We start from the raw sequence: 16,828 nt of genomic DNA, 5'->3' as shown, positions 1-16,828 counted from the left end.
GAAAATTCACACAGTTACGTTGAGGAGAGCATAACATATGTGTCGAATTCTTATTTAGCTTACTTAATATTAATAACTGGAAAGTGCTTATGCGTTAATTTAATACTCTTTGATTTAAAATTAATACTACGAAAAAGAATAAAACATATCATTTTCATCAAGAGTGGGAACTAGAATACTCTTTTTGTAGTGATAAAATAAAAATGTTATTTGATATGCAATGCTTCCATGGCTATACCCAAAAAAGGAAATTTAGAAAGGCACTTCAAAGCACTACATGGTAAATACTAATCGGTTTTTTTGCCTAATAGTGACCTTAGAAAAAATAAATTAAAAGAGCTTAAAACTAGGTTATTCGCACAAAATTTCTTCGTAAAATCTAATTTACAATCTAAAGCAGTAACTGTAGCAAGCATCATTTAAAGTGAGTCATTTCTTGCAAAAAAGTACAAACCATTTTCTGATGGTCAATTCATCAAAGACGCATTTTTAAAAAATAATAGATTCTCTTTTTGAAAATTTTAAGAACAAAAATGGTATTAAAAGTGCCCTTCAAGATCTGCAATTATCTTGAAATACTGTAATGCGACATCAAAAAAATGAGTAAAAATGTGAGCGAACAATTGCATGCTCATATTGCTAATTGTGTTTCCTTTTCTTTACAACTGGATGAATCTACAGACGTCAGTGATACAGCTCAATTGCTCGTTGTTATTCATATTGTTTTAGATGATTCTGCCATTAGAGAAGAATTGCTGGGTGTGGTTTCGTTAAAAGAAAGAACTAGAGGTCTTGATATATTTAATGAATTCAAAAATTTTATTGAAAAAATTAAATTACCACTATGTAAGCTCATATCAATAACAACAGATGGAGCTAAAGCAATGGCAGAACATCTTAACAGATTCATCGCATTGTGCCAAAAGAATGATGAATTACCAGATTTTTTTAGTTACCACTGTATCATCCACCAAAAAATGTTAGCCAGCAAAAGATTAAATACTAAAAGTATTATGTATATAGATTTCAAAATCGTGAATTCCATCGGAGGACAATCTCTTAAAAGGAGACTCTTCAAAATGCACCTCGATGAAAGTGAACCAGATCTGATATTACACACAGATGTGAGGTGGCTGAGTTGGGGTAAGTTTCTGCAGATTTCAAAATTTGCTGAATGAAATTAAAAAATTTGTCGATCAAAGGGCAAATGATTATCAGCAGCTGCAAGATACGGTGTGGTTGTATGATATGGCTTTTTTGGCAGATTTTACCAGTAAATTAAGTGATCTGAATTTGGAATTACAAGGAAAAAATAAAAATGTGGGTGACATGATTAGTAGTATTTCTGTATATAAATATCAATTTTTGGCAATGGCTAAGGATCTCAAAGAAAAAAAATTCAATAATTTTGCAAATATTCAAGATCATTTGCAAAAATATCCTGTTTTTGAAATTAATAGTGAGAAATATGTTTCTGAAATTGAGAAAGTTGTGGATGATTTTGAAACCAGATTCAGTGATTTTAAAACAATTGAAGATATGTTCAATATATTTCTTGTCCATTTAAGGTCGGCTTAGATACGAAACAAATTGCAGGAAAAAAATCACTGAGATTTTTCACATGGAGAAAATATTACTTGAAAATGAAATTTTTATATCATGGAACAATATCTTCCTAAAAGCCAGGTCATCAGAAAAAGACTTTTGGAAACAAACAAAAAAAAAAAAAGACAGAGAATTCCTCTACTTTTACGGACTTGCATACAGAAGATTCTTTACAGTTAGCCTTATCACAGTATATCCCCAATTTTGAAAGCTTGGCAGATGACATTAAGAAACAAACTTTACATAAATTAAAAATTTAAATACCCATGAATTTAAAATAAGAATTTTCAATTGTATTTAATTTTAAAATTTATAAACAGCATTTTTCAATATGTGTTGATTGAACTTTTTGTGATGGTAGATCGCGGCACATTTTGAAGAAAAAAATCCGATCGCATCACAAATTAAGTTGGCCACCCCTGATATACACAGTACTTGTAAATAAACCTGCCACTACTTTTTTTAACTTTTGTATATAAGTGAGGAGACAGCACATGTTTATCTTTGATTGTTTCTGCAAACTTTTGTTGTAGTTTTATTTAACCTTTCTAAGGAGAAAATTTTAATTGAGACTGTAGTTAGCCAGTCTCATTTGAAGGAGTAGGGATTTCTTCTCCTAAGTTGTTTCATGTTTTTCAGTCTGAAAAACATGAAAATTAACACACACTTGTACAGATATAATTCATGATTAAGACCATATGAACTGGTGCACTATGATCAAAGTATTCAATGCATCAAAGCCTTAAAAAAAGAGTAATTGGCAATCCAGTGTAATTTTAATAAAGTTGGCTAGCATATTGTTATAAAGATTTATTGTAGTTAAAAGTTTTTCATTTGATTATAGACCTCAGAACATATCTTTGCTATTATGAATGCACTGCAAACATGTTTTTGTTTGTAGGAAAGAAGTGGCAGAACTGTATGCAGTTATGAGCTTGGATGATATGGGTGTTACACAGATTCCTACATCAGCATCAGTGGATGGTTTTCATTCACATAGTAACAGTTGTCATTCTAAGCAAGTATGCATTCTTTTCATAGGAATCAAATATTATTCTTTTTTTTTAACTGGTATAATGATTATTATTAGCATTTGTCATTCTGTATTTCTTTGTTGTAAATACTGGGTTGTGAACGCTGGAAGAAGTTCTATTTCTTTCTCTCTGATAGCCACTATTATAGCTTTTAATAGTTTTAATTATTTTAAAAAAATAATTTTATATCACGTATGTAAAGTTATTAAACCAAAAAAAGGTTTGCATTCTCTAAGTAAATCATGAATAGTATATATCAGTTTACTTTCTTATGTAATAGTTACTAAATGCAAATTTATTCAGATTTGTTTTCTATGATGGCACATTTTTTTAAAATGTCAGGGCTATAATTATGTCTAAGTAAACTAAAATAATATTAAGCTCCAGTTAATAATAAATAGCAAAGCTTCTATTTTAAAAGTACTCTAGGATTGTATAGTTAAGTTTTCATTTTGGAAGGAATTAGCATTAGCATTAGAAGAGGCAAACAATGCAAGAAAGCAAGCTTATACAGCATCAGCCAAAAAAAAAAAAAAAAAAACTCTTCATATTAGTATTAGTATTAGTAACGGCCGCATGGTGCAAGAAAGCTTATGGCTTATGCTGCACCAGCCAAAAAAAAATCCAAACAAAACAATGATAAAAACAAAAAAAAATAAATAAATAACTAAATAATAATAATTAATAAATAAAAAATAAATAAAATAAAGTATAATAAAAAGGAAATTAAACCTATCATCCTATGCGCTTCCCTTACCCGAAAGTACTATCCAGATGACCTTTGAATTTCCCCAAACTGTTGGCCTCTACCACCCATGAAGGCAACTTATTCCAGTAATTTATAACTCGCTGGCTAAAATAAAACTTCCTGCAGTCCAATCTAAACATTTCCCCCCGTAACTTGAATTTATGTCCCCTAGTTCTTAGCATCATTTATAATCTTGAAAATTTTGTCCTCATTCATTTTACTGATGCCTCTCAGAGCCTTAAACACCTCAATCAAATCTCCTCTAAGGTGTCTAGTTTCCAAACTCTGCAACCCACATATTCGAAGTCTTTCTTCATAAGGACGCCCTTTTGCCAATCTCACCAGGCGAGTTACCCTTCTTTGCACCCTTTCAAGAAGCTCGATGTCTTTCTTTAGGTGCGGTCTCCACACTTGAACACAGTATTCCAAGTGTGGTCTAACATAAGCCTTATATAATGGGATTATCACGTCCCTATCTCTACTTGCAAAAGTTCGATAGATCATCGATAGGACACCATGGGCCTTCCTTGCAACCTGTTTACAATAATCAGAGAATTTCATGTCTGACCGTATCGTAACACCCAAGTCCCTTTCCTCCAGTACTGGATTTAGTTGAACTCCACCAAGTGAATAAGTTTTTTTGGGATTACTGTTTCCCAGGTGTAATACCTTACACTTTGTTGGATTAAAGCACAGCTGCCATTTTTCTGACCATTCTTGAAATCTATCTAGGTCTCTCTGAAGAAGCTCAGCTTGACAGTGATCATTAACTACTCTACCAATTTTAACATCATCTGCAAATTTAGACATCACGCCCTCTATCCCTTCATCAATGTCGTTTATGAAAATTAAAAACAACAGTGGTCCTAATACTGATCCTTGGGGAACCCCACTTCTTACATCAACCCAATCTGAGGAATAGCCATTTATCACAACCCTCTGCCTCCTGCCCTGGAGCCATCCTTCTATCCATCTAAGGATTTTCCCAGTGATTCCAACCTGTTCCAGCTTATAAAGCAACCGCTCATGTGGGACTGAGTCAAAAGCTTTGCTGAAATCTAAATAAACAATGTCGAAATTATTCCCTAAATCCAGCTCGTGAGTGACCCTTTCGAAATAGCGAACCAGATTTGTTAAACATGATTTTCCCTTTACAAAACCATGCTGGTATCCTTGAGAATTTCAATTCGATCCAAACGATCCTGAATTCCACCCTTGATCATTGCCTCCATGATTTTCCCTACTACTGAAGTCAGACTGACAGGTCGATAATTTCCAACTTCACTTTTAGAGCCACCCTTATGTATGGGAGATACATTTGCACTTTTCCAATCCAAGGGAATCTCCCCAGAGTCTAGTGATGCTCGCATAATTAGCCTCAATGGTTCAATGCACTCGCTTGCCGCCTCTCTTAAGATTATAGGGTATATTCCATCAACTCCAGGAGCCTTACTGGTCTGTAGGCTCAAAAGTTTTTTCATTAAATATATGAGAGCTTCCTTGGACTCAGGGGAGGTACCCATAGACTGGAAATGTGCAAATGTGACCCCAATTCACAAAGGAGTATCAAAGGCTGACACAAGTAATTATAGACCTGTGAGCTTAACTTCTGTTCCAGGAAAATTAATGGAGGCACTGGTTAAAGAAGCACTACAGGATCATTTAGACAAGACTTCAGTTATAGCTCGGACACAGCATGGTTTTGTTAAGGGGAAGTCTTGCCTGACCAATTTGATTGGATACTATGATGCAGTCACAAAAGAACTGGATGCAGGGAAAAACTTTGATATTATATACTTGGATCTTAGAAAGGCTTTTGATACTGTTGCACATGGAAGACTGCTGCACAAATTGGAGCAGTGTGACATTGGTAGCAAATTTCTGCTGTGGATAAAGGGGTGGTTGAGGGGAAGAAGACAGAGAGTGGTAATCAATGGATACTGCTCATCGTGGACTAATGTTATTAGTGGAGTCCCTCAGGGCTCAGTGTTGGGTCCATTATTGTTTTCTGTATTTATAAATGATATTGATGATGGTATATCAAGCTTAATGTCCAAGTTTGCAGACGATACAAAGATTGGCAGGGTTGTCAAGGACACTACTGACACTATGCTGCTGCAACAGGATCTGGAAAGGTTGAGCAGATGGGCTGAGAGGTGGCAAATGAAGTTTAACATTGACAAATGTAAAGTACTACACATGGGAAACAGCAACCCCAGAGCAACGTATGAACTCTGTGGTACTACACTGACAGTGGTAGAGAATGAAAGGGACTTGGGGGTGGTTGTGCAGGCAAATATGAAGTTCTCTGAGCAGTGCAGACGGGCTGCAAGAGTAGCTCATGGAGTATTGTCAATGATATACAGGAATTTTTCCAGCAGGGATAAGGAGGTGATTATTCCCTTGTATAAGGCAATGGTCAGGCCACACCTAGAGTACTGTATACAGGTCTGGAGGTCTCATTTCAAGAAGGATGTAGAGCTGCTGGAACGAGTACAGAGAAGGGAAACAAGATTAGTGAATGGAACAAAGGGGTGCTCTTACGAAGAAAGGCTTAAGTTTTGCAAATTACAGTGTCTGGAGACTAGGCACCAGCGAGGTGATCTGATAGAGGTGTATAAAGCCTTGAATGGTTTGAGCATGCTCAATGCTGATGGGATTCTTCCTCTAGCTCAGAATAATCACCTGAGAGAGCATAAATTCAAATTGAGGAAAAACAGATGTAGGATAGACGTGCGGAAATTTGCCTTTAGCCAGTGGGTGGTTGGTTGGTGGAACAGACTTCCATCCCTTGTAGTGGAGGTTGATAGCCTAAATAAGTTTAAGGCTCACCTGGACAGGTATCTTGAACGAACAGAGGGGTGAAGTGGAAGTGGGGTTTTTTTTTTTTTTTTTTTTTTTTGGCTGATGCTGCATAAGCTTGCTTTCTTGCATCAAATGCCTCTACTAATGCTAAATAATCTTGCAAAATTTCAATATCATTAATTACATATTTTTTAACTTCGCTCCCACAATTTCCCATTGCCACAAAAGGCTTTTCATTTGAAAATATTGATGCAAAATAACTGTTGAGTTCATCTGCAACAGCAGCTGGTGTATTTATTACTATCCCCTTTCCCTTATGTAAAGGTCCGATCTGGTTTGTCCTGCTCTTCTTGGCATTTATATATGTGAAGAATTCTTTATCCCTCCTCTTTGCTCTGTTTACTAGTGATTTCTCATAAACTGCCTTTGCCTGTCGAACCTTTTCTGTGGCTCTATTACAGATCACCTTGTAGCTGTTATAGGCTTCAGTACTTTTTATTGCTCTATAACCTTTCCATGCCACCTTTTTCTGCTCAAGTAATGTGGCAACTTCACTATTCATCCAACTTGGAACCCTTCTCGTGGAGTATTTTTTTAATGGTATATACACATTCAAGGCATCTGTGATTAATGTTTTAAAAGCATACCACAGTTCAATTGTATTCATTCTCAGCGCGATATCTACCCAGTTAATAGAGGCCATGTAGTACCTTAAGGCATCGTAATTTCCTTTTCTGAAATTAAAACCCATTCCTTTGCCTTTTACTTCTGCTACCTCTCTCGTCATCATCCACCGTAAAACTCCATGATCACTTCCTGCTACTGGTTCCTCTACTATCAGCCCTGTTATGTCATCTGATTCATGTGTGATGATGAGGTCTAGGATATTCTTTTCTCTAGTACTTTCCCTGACATGTTGATACAAATAACAGTCATCTAGTTGATTTAAAAATTTCGTTCCCCATGTCGAGTTTCCTTCCCCTTTACTCCAATCAATTAGAGGCAAATTGAAATCACCCATAATAAGGCATTGACGCTTACTTGCCCATTCCATTTGCATGTAGAGGCTTTTGTCATAATCTTCACAATCACCTGGTCTGTAGATTACTCCTACTCGCATTATACCTTTGTTTCCAACTATCTCACACCATACAGACTCTATACTAGCATGTGAAATGTCTGAATCCGGGAAAGCTATCGTCACACTCAGGCTGCTTCTGATAAGAAGCATTACCCCACCACCCCTTCTATCTACTCTGTCCTTCCTAAATACATTATACAAGCCGTACTGGAACTCATCATCCCCAATTTCCTGGTGGCACCACGTCTCTGTAAGCCCTATTATGTCCGCGTTACTTGTTTTAACCAGCAGTTCGAATTCACTCATTTTATTGACGACACTTCTAACGTTACTGTATAAACAATTAAGATTTACTTTTCTTGTATATTTAACAACCTTAACACAACCCTTGAAGTTTTTTAGGCTCTCTTCCCTGATATTAGCTGCCCGCTCACGTAAAACGTCTTTGCCCCCAAAACATCTAGATAATACGTCCAGTTGGGGTAACAGATAAGAACTCTTAAGGTATGTGCAAGAGTTACATTGACCAATGTTATCAGATAAACGCATGTCAGTATTACCCACATCCCCCCCCCCTAACTAGCAGTTTCCCTGAACCTTTAAGGTATCCTCTATAATACTGGCAAAACCTTTTGCACCACCTTTGTTTAAGTGTATCCCGTCTCTACAAAACAAATTCCTTCTACCTACAAGTGTGGGCCATGCTGATAGAAATTTACCCCCTAAAGCCTTGCAGATTCCTTCAAGTCTTGAGTTAATCCACAAGGCTCTTAACATATAAACCCTCCTATCCTGTCTGGGCAGAATTGCAGAAACATAGACATTATGGCCTAGCTCGCGACATTTCCTCAGCATGGTCCTGTATTTTTCCAACAAATCGTCAGATTTTGTACATTTAATATCGTTTGTCCCCACATGAATAATAATATTTTCTTTACCCCCTTTAAAATCTGACAATCTGTTGGTGACATCATCAATAGTTGCTCCCGGCAGACATACCCTGGTTCTGCTCCACCTATCTTTATTACAAAAAATATTCCCCGTTTCCCTGACAATGGAGTGTCCTAATAAAACAATGTCATTTTTAACCAGAGTAGTTTGCACTTGGTTTTTCAGTTTTGAGGCTTTCACCGAGCCATTCACTCCATTGAATTTATTTAGGCTGTCAACTTCCACATCTACAGATGGAAGTTTGTTCCGGCAATCAAACACCTGCTGGCTAAAGGCAAATTTCCAAACATCTATTCTATAACAGTCTTTCCTCAATTCAACTTTTTACCCCCTCAGGTACGTAATCTGAGCAAGAGGAAGCATCCCATCAGCATTGAGTTTGCTCAAACAATTCAAGGCCTTATACACCTCAGTCAGATCATCTTGCAGGTGCCTAGTCTCCAGACACTGTAATTTGCAAAACTTAAGCCTTTCTTCGTAAGAGCAACCTTTTGTTCTACTCACCAATCTCACTGCTCTTCTCTGAACATGTTTAAGCAGCTCTACATCCTAAATTGAGGCCTCCAGACCTATATACAGTACTCAAGGTGTGGCCTGACCATTGCCTTATGCAAGGGGATAATCACCTCCTTATCCCTGCTAGAAAAATTCCTGTACATCGTTGACAAGACCCAATGAGCTACTCTTGCAGCTTGTCTGCACGGCTCAGAAAACTTCATATATGACCACACGATTACCCCAGGTCTTTTTCATTCTCCACACTACCCTGAGTGTAGTACCACACAGTTGGTACATTACTCTGGGTTTACTGGTACCCATATGCAGTATTTTGCATTTGTCAAAATTAAACTTCAGTTGCCACCTCTCAGCCCATCAGCTCAACTTTTCTAGTTCCTGTTGCAGTAATGTACTGTCACTAACAACCTTATCAATCTTTGTATTGTCTGCAAACGTGAACATTAAGCCTGATATACATTCATTACTATCATTGATAAATACAGAAAACAACGATGAGCTCAACGTGGAACCCTGGGGAACTTCAGTAATAACATTAGTCCGTGAAGAGCAGTGTCCACTGATTACCACTCTCTGTCTTCTCCCACTCAACCATCCCTTTATCCACAGCAGCAACTTGCCCATAATGCTATACTGCTCCGATTAGTACTATAGTCGTCCATAAGCAACAGTATCAAATGCCTTGTGAAATCCAAGTATACGATATCAAAATAATTTTTTTTGCATCCAGTTCCTTTGTGACCACATCATGGTATCCAATCAGATTGGTCAGTCAGACAAGACTTCCTCTTAACAAACCCATGCTGTGCCTGAAGTATTACTGCAGTCTTGTCTAGATGATCCTGCAATCTTGTCTAGATGATCCTGCAATGCTTCTTTAACCAGTGACTCTATTATGATTCTCAGAATAGAAGTTAAACTAACAGGTCTGTAATTACTTGTGTCGCCCTTTGATCCCCTTTGTGAATTGGGGATACATTTGCACATCTCCAGTCTGTGGCGACCTCCCCAGAGTCCAAGGATGCTCTCATAATTATGACTAAGGGTTTTCTACTTCCTTTGCCGCCTCCTTTAATATAGCCAGATAGATCCCATTCAGCCCAGGTGCCTTTCTTATGTTTAATTTCAACAGTTTCTCCTCCACTTACTCACATTTATTACAAAATCATTTAGCTCCCCGTTAGAGTTTAATAAGCTTATGTCCTCCACTTCCCTACAGAATTCCTCATGTGTGAATGTAGATGCACAATACTCGTTCAGTTTATCAGCTATCTGATAAGGATCATCAATAATCAAACCATCGATATCAAGTCGACCAACCTGATTCGTCGTGTTATCCCCTTCCTTCTACAGTTTATATAAGTAAAGAAGTCTTTACTGTTTTTCTTTGCATCCTTTGCCAAAGATTTCTCATAATCTACCTTCGCTTGCCTAACCTCCTTTGTAACTTGATTACAGACTATATACAGATGATATCTACCATAGGCTTCTGTGTTGCTTGATAATTTATATGCATTCCATGTATTTTTCTTCTCTGCCACGAGTCTCATTAGTTCATCTGACATCCATTTAGGCCTAAACCTTGAACAGTATTTCTTAGTTGGAACGAAAAGCCTAGTAGCCTCTAAAATTAAGTCCCTGAAGGCTTCCCATTTAGGATTCAACATTGGTAACATCATCAGTTGATCCCACTGTACCGCATTTAAAAACTGACAAATGCAAAGTACTGCATATGGGTAGAAGTAACCCCAGAGAAACGTACCAAGTGTGTGGTACTACACTTAAGGTGGTAGAAAATGAAAAAGACCTGGGAGTAATTGTGCAGTCAGATATGAAGTTTTCTGAGCAATGCAGACAGGCTGCCAGGGCAGGTCATGGGATTTTGTCAATGATATATAGGAATTTTGCTAGCAGGGAAAGGCAATGGTCAGGCCACACCTTGAGTACTGCGTACAGGTCTGGAGGCCTCATTTTAGGAAGGATGTAGATTTGCTTGAGCGTGTACAGAGAAGGGCAACAAGATTGGTGAGGGGAATGAAGGGATCCTCTTACCAAGAGAGGTTTAAGTTCTGCAAATTGCAGTGGCTGGAGACCAGGCACCTGCGCGGTGATCTGATTGAGGTGTATAAGGCCTCGAATGGGTTGAGCACACGCTGAATTCTGATGGGATCCTTCCACTTGTTTAGATTACGAACCTAAGGGGGCATAAATTCAAATTAAGAAAAGACAGATGTAGAATAGATGTGCGGAAATTTGCCTTTAGCCAGCGGTGGTTAATTGCTGGAACAAACTTCCATCTGTCATTGTGGAAGTTGATAGGTTAAATAAATTTAAGAGGAACTGGACAGGCATTTGGAAGGAATGATGTGATTTTTTTTTTTTGGCTGATACTGCATAAACTCATACATTTGCTTTCTTGCACCACATGCCACTACTACTGTCTGAGACTTCTGTAGTCACCTTTACAAAAGCAATAGCCCTTCCCTTTAGCCTTGATGGTAGTTACATCTTTAAGTAATTCCCACATCAGTACATTGTGATCACTGTCACCCAGTGGTTCCTTTATCTGCAAATTCTTAATGCATGAATAATCTTTGCTGATAATCAGATCAAAAGTATTACTCTCTCTGGTTGCCTCTCGAACATGTTGCTGTAGAAAACAGTCATCCAATAAATCCACAAAATCCTTGCTAGTGACCAACCCACAAGTTCCAATCTATATCTGGGAAGTTAAAATCCTCTATTATAAGACAATCTGATTTACTGGCCCACTCTATTTCTCTGTAAGGTTGTTGATTATGCCCATCAGAGTCATTTGGCCTATAACATGCTCCCACTCTCAGTTTTGCTTTCACAGTGCTTATGTCTCAGCTTTGCACTGTCCATCCATGTTAACTGGATACACTTCCTTATATTTTATGTGTTTCTTAACTAACAGCATAGCCCTCCTTCCTTTCTATCCTGTCTGTTCTTTCTGTACACATTGTACTCCCAAAATTCCAATTCTGCATTCCTTATATCTGTGTGACACGACGTCTCTGATATCCCAACAATGATACCTTGGCCAGCACTTCAAATTCATCAAATTTATTTATTATACTCCTAGCATTAGTGTACATGCAATTTTATATGCAACTGTTTTTACTCTTTGTTACTCTAACACGTCCCATGTATTTAAATTAAGAAAGATGAAAAAAATTTAATAAATGTCCATAAATTTGAAAGATTGAAGGACTTAATTAGTGAATGCAATGACAAACAATATTAGTAATAAACACTCACTATACTGCATAATTAATTTAATTTTATGCCACATTAATCAACCATATGTTTCAGAAATGTTTGCCTCCATCTTTTTCAGTAAAAACATACAGTAATTCCTTGCTAATCTGGATTAATTGGGAGGAGGTCATCCAGATCAAGCGATAGTCGCAATTAGCGAAGCAAAAGATAGCCTTAAAAGAGAAAAAAAAACTTAGAACACAAATAAATGGAAAATTAAATGATATAGGTAGTGCTCATGAAAATAAATTTAAAAAATAAATAAACAATATTTAAAAAAAATAAACAATAAAAAGACAATACATTTATCCATCGATAGAAGACTCAGAAGTTGTACTTGTTTTTGAATGTAATAATGAAGGTTTGAAGAAACTGTCAAGAGTTTGTCTTGATTGTATTATTATTTCATTTAATTTTTTTCTAAATGGCTCAACACCTTTAACATTGCCACTTTGGTCTTCACCACAAAGCTTTCTATTAGTGATATTGTGCCTCTGTCTAAATCGCTGCAGCCATCCTGATCTGCAAGTAAAATTGTATAACTTCAAATGCTTTGCAAACATTTCTGCTGCTGCCTTTAGCTCAACAACACGCACGCCAATGCCACTGAAACTTGCTGTGAATACCACTAAAAAGATTTTAGAACTAATAGCCACAGACTACTGAAACCTCACTAATCGAACAAGTTAGTGCATAGCATCTTATTAGTTGGTAGTAAATCACCAGAGTGGGTGAAGTGGGGTCATTTTTGTTATATCTCTTATTGTGAATGCCTTCACAATGAGTTTCCCTGATATTGCACTACCACCCACTAGTGGTGGTATCCGCCAAGAATAAGTAACGTTAGTCTTCTCCACTGGGGAAGTGTTGCTTATTCGAGGTAGTGCAATATCAGGGCAACTCGTTGTGAAGGCATTCACAATATGAGATACAACAAGGACGATGCCATTTCACCCACTTCGGTGTTTTACTATGAATTAACATGATACTATGCACTAACTTGTTCAATTTTTGAATACCACTTAAATACAACTTCTTCCAAAGAGGACTGGATATGCTGTTGAAGTAATGGCATACTGTTTGCTGTTGAAGTGAGTAGCAACATCAGTATGAAACCACCATATCTGGATACTTTTTGTAGTATTAGCATTAGCATTCATAAAGGCATGTGATGCAGGAAAGCAAGCTTATATAGCATCAGACAAAAAAAAAAAAAAAACTTCACTTCATCCATCCACTCGCTCCAAATGTTTGTCTAGTTCTGCCTTGGATCTATTTAAGCTATCAACTTCTACAATAACAGATGGAAGTTTGTTCCAGCAATCAACCACCCACTGGATAAAGGCAAACTTCTACACATCTATCCTACAACTGTCTTTCCTCAATTTGAATTTATGGTCTCCACTAATAACACAAGTCCTCGAAGGTCAGTGTCCATTGATTTCCACTCTGTCTTCTCCCTTCAACCATCCCTTTATCCATAGCAGCAATTTGCCTCTAATGTCTCACTGCTCCAATTTGTGCAGCAGTCTTCCATGTTGAACAGTATCAAAAGCCTTTCTAAGATCCAAATATATCATATCAAAATTATTCTTTGCTTCCAGTTCCTTTGTGACCACATCATAGTACCTAATCAAATTTGGTCAGACAAGACTTCCCCTTAATAAACCCATGCTGTGTCCGAGCTATAACTGAAGTCTTGTTTAGGCAATCCTGCAGTGCTTCTTTAACAAGTGCCTCCATTAATTTCCCTGGAACAGAATTTAAACTAACAGATCTGTAATTATTTTACCTGTGTTGTCCTGTGATCCTCCGTTGTGAATTGGGGTCACATTTGCATGTCTCCAGTCCATGGGTACCTCCCTGAGTTCAAGGAAGCTCATAATTATGGCTAAGGGTTTGCTTACTTTCTTTGCTGCCTCCTTTAATATAACTGGATAGATTCCAATCTACCCCACTGCCTTTCTTATGTTCATCATCAACAATTTCTTCCTCTTTTTGCTCTCAGTTATTACAAAATCATCTAGCTCATTGCCAAAGTTTAATTCACCTGTGGCATTCCCCTCCTTGAATAACTCCTCGTGTGAATGTAGTTGCAAAATACTCATTTCGTTTGTTAGCTACTTGAGCAGGATCATCAACAGTTGAACCATCGATATCAAGTGGAGCAATCTGATTCATCCCCTTCTTTCTCTAGAAGGAAGGAGATGAATCAGCAAAGAGTTATTATTTTTTTATTATTTACATAATAAAAAACATAAAATTTACATAATAAAAAACTCTCTGCTGTTTTTCTTTGCATCCTTTGCCAAATATTTCTCGTAATCTGCTTTTGCCTGCCCAACCTCCTCTGTAACAAAGTTACAAACCAGCTTATATCTGTCATCGGCTTCCATGTCACCTGTTAATTTATATGTATTCCATGCATTTTACTTCTCTGCCACATGTCTCATTAGCCGACCGGGCTAGCCGAGTGGGTAAAGTACCTGCCCGGCAACCCAAAGGTCGCGGGTTCGATTCCAGCCTCGGGCTTGGATCAAAGTACTGCAAAAACCTTGGGAGGTGCAAAATGGCCACAGAAGCCGATGCGCCAACAACTACCAAATCAAAAAAAAAAAAAAAAAATCAAAACATGTCTCATTAGTTCATCTGACATCCATTTAGGGCAAAACCTTGAACAATATTTCTTAATTGGTATGAAAAGCATAATAGCTTCCATCATTTCCCGTTTTGAATTTGCTGTTGGTAACATCATCAGTTGGTCCCACTATATAGAATTTAAATACTGTCTCAGACCACTGCAGTCACCTTTACTAAAGCAAAAACCTTTCCCTTTACCCCTGATGGTAGTTACCTCTTTGAGTAAATCCCTCTTCAGCACACTGTGATCACTGCCACCTAGTGGTTCCTTTATCTGCAGATTCTTGATGCATGAAGAATCACTACTGATAGTCAGATCAAGAGTATTATTCCCTCTAGTTGCCTCCTGAATATGCTGCTATAGAAAACAATCCAATAAATTCACAAAAGCTTTGCTAGTGTCTGAATGATCAACCCACAAATTTCAGTCAATATCTGGGAAATTAAAATCCCCCATTATAAAACACTCTGTTTACTGGCCCACTCTATTTCTCTGTACAGCTGTTTATTATACTCATTGGAGTCATTAGGCCTATCATGAGGCCTATAACACACTCCTCTCTATTTTGCTTTCCCAGTGCTTATGTCACACCAAACTGACTCGACACTGCTCTGTCTATCCATCCATGTCAACTGGCTGTACTTATTTGGATTTTGTGTTTCTTAACTAATACCATAACTCCTCCTCCCTGCCTATCCTGTCAATCCTTCCTGTATACATTGTACTTCCCAAATTCCATTTCTGCATTCTTTATATCTGTGTGACACCATGTCTCTGATATCCCAACAATATCTGCCTTTGATGTTTTGACCGAAACCTCAAATTTGTCAAATTTATTTACCAAACTCCTAGCATTGGAGTTTGCTGTACTCCAATGCACCTTGTTTTCCCAGCTGCTGCTCATTCCAATAGAAACAGTGCAAGATTCACCTTCACCTCTTCCAGTGGTTGCTGTTAATCTATTAGTCTGTGTTCCCCCTCTCCTCAAGCTAGCAGTTTTCCAACCCGCCTAACACTGCCTCTATACCATCAGCAATTATTGCACAATCTCTCCAGGGCAAAATTGATTGACAGGGCTCTCATCATATACCTCTCCTATCATGTCTGGGCAGAACTGCACACTTTCAAATTCAACCCTAACTCACGGCTTTTTTTCAACATTGACTCGTACTTCTTAAATAATTCTGCCATTCTCCTACCAGATATATCACAAAGGGAAGCAGGTGCCTGACCAAACTCTTTAGTCTTCCCTTATGGACTGGGACAACATCAACATTTCTTCAATCCAGGGAGATCTTTTTTTAGTATAACTGTATGCCATCCACTCCTGAGGCCTCAGTAGCTTTAAGCTACTTCCCTTAGTTGCATTAACAAAAATAATCTGTATTCAGATTTTATGTACTTTTAATCATTAATTTGACTATAAACTTTTATTTGTAGTTTCTCAATTGTCATCAAAATCATCTCAATTGTCATCTCAATTGTCATCAAAGCAAAAAATTTGATGTATTTATATAATAAGATTTTTTTTAAAAGTTATATTGGGTTTTTATTGCACTATAATTCATATATATCTAAACTTTACTATTGTTATCACTTTAGTGTTCTAGTGAAAAACCAGATGGACAGTTTCCAAAGTTAAGTGAATTGGGCTTGGACCAAAAAGTATTCAGGATGACGGAAGATGAAATGATGCAAGCTGCTCTAGAACTAGAATTATGGCAGGAACAGCAAAAAGTTCTCTTTAGAAATCAGGTGAGTGATTAGATTTAGTAGAGACACTTTACCACATGAATTTAATTAGCTTACTGGTACGATAGGACAATTATTACAATAGTCCCAGTAACAAAAACAGAAATGTAGCCAAATAAATTGGCTACATTTCTGTTTTCAGAGTAGGATTATATGCTTACCCTAAACCAAAAAGCCAGGCCTGAAGATGGACTTCAACACAGAAATTCAAAACATAAGCAATTTATTTATTTGTTGAGTGAGACTGCTTGGGTCCAGGGGGATACACAATCTCTCCAAGGCTGCAATAGTACAGTGTAATAATTGTCCTCTTGTTCCAGTTAAACTTATTAAATACTTCATGTGGTACTGTGTCCTTACTAAACCTACTTAATAGTAATTCCACATTATATCCTCAAGTTTAATTAGGTGAC

The 16,828-nt window shown here is 37.3% G+C and overlaps 1 protein-coding gene across 1 annotated transcript in view; it reads left to right on the top strand.

The window, feature by feature from the left end:
• Positions 1-16,828, top strand: part of LOC150085249 (centrosomal protein of 120 kDa-like) — a 213,987-nt gene that overhangs the window by 143,836 nt on the left and 53,323 nt on the right. The window contains exons 11-12 of the mRNA XM_090374498.1: positions 2,507-2,627; positions 16,266-16,418. Of these exons, the coding sequence (XP_090230624.1) occupies positions 2,507-2,627; positions 16,266-16,418 (274 nt within the window). The remainder of the gene's footprint in view (positions 1-2,506; positions 2,628-16,265; positions 16,419-16,828) is intronic.

This window comes from Mastigoproctus giganteus, chromosome 5 (assembly GCF_048544385.1).
Source record: "Mastigoproctus giganteus isolate SK-2022 chromosome 5, ASM4854438v1, whole genome shotgun sequence".
NCBI lineage: Eukaryota > Metazoa > Arthropoda > Arachnida > Uropygi > Thelyphonidae > Mastigoproctus > Mastigoproctus giganteus.
The sequence above is the reverse complement of the archived record's forward strand: the minus strand, read 5'-3'. Positions and strand labels throughout refer to the sequence as shown.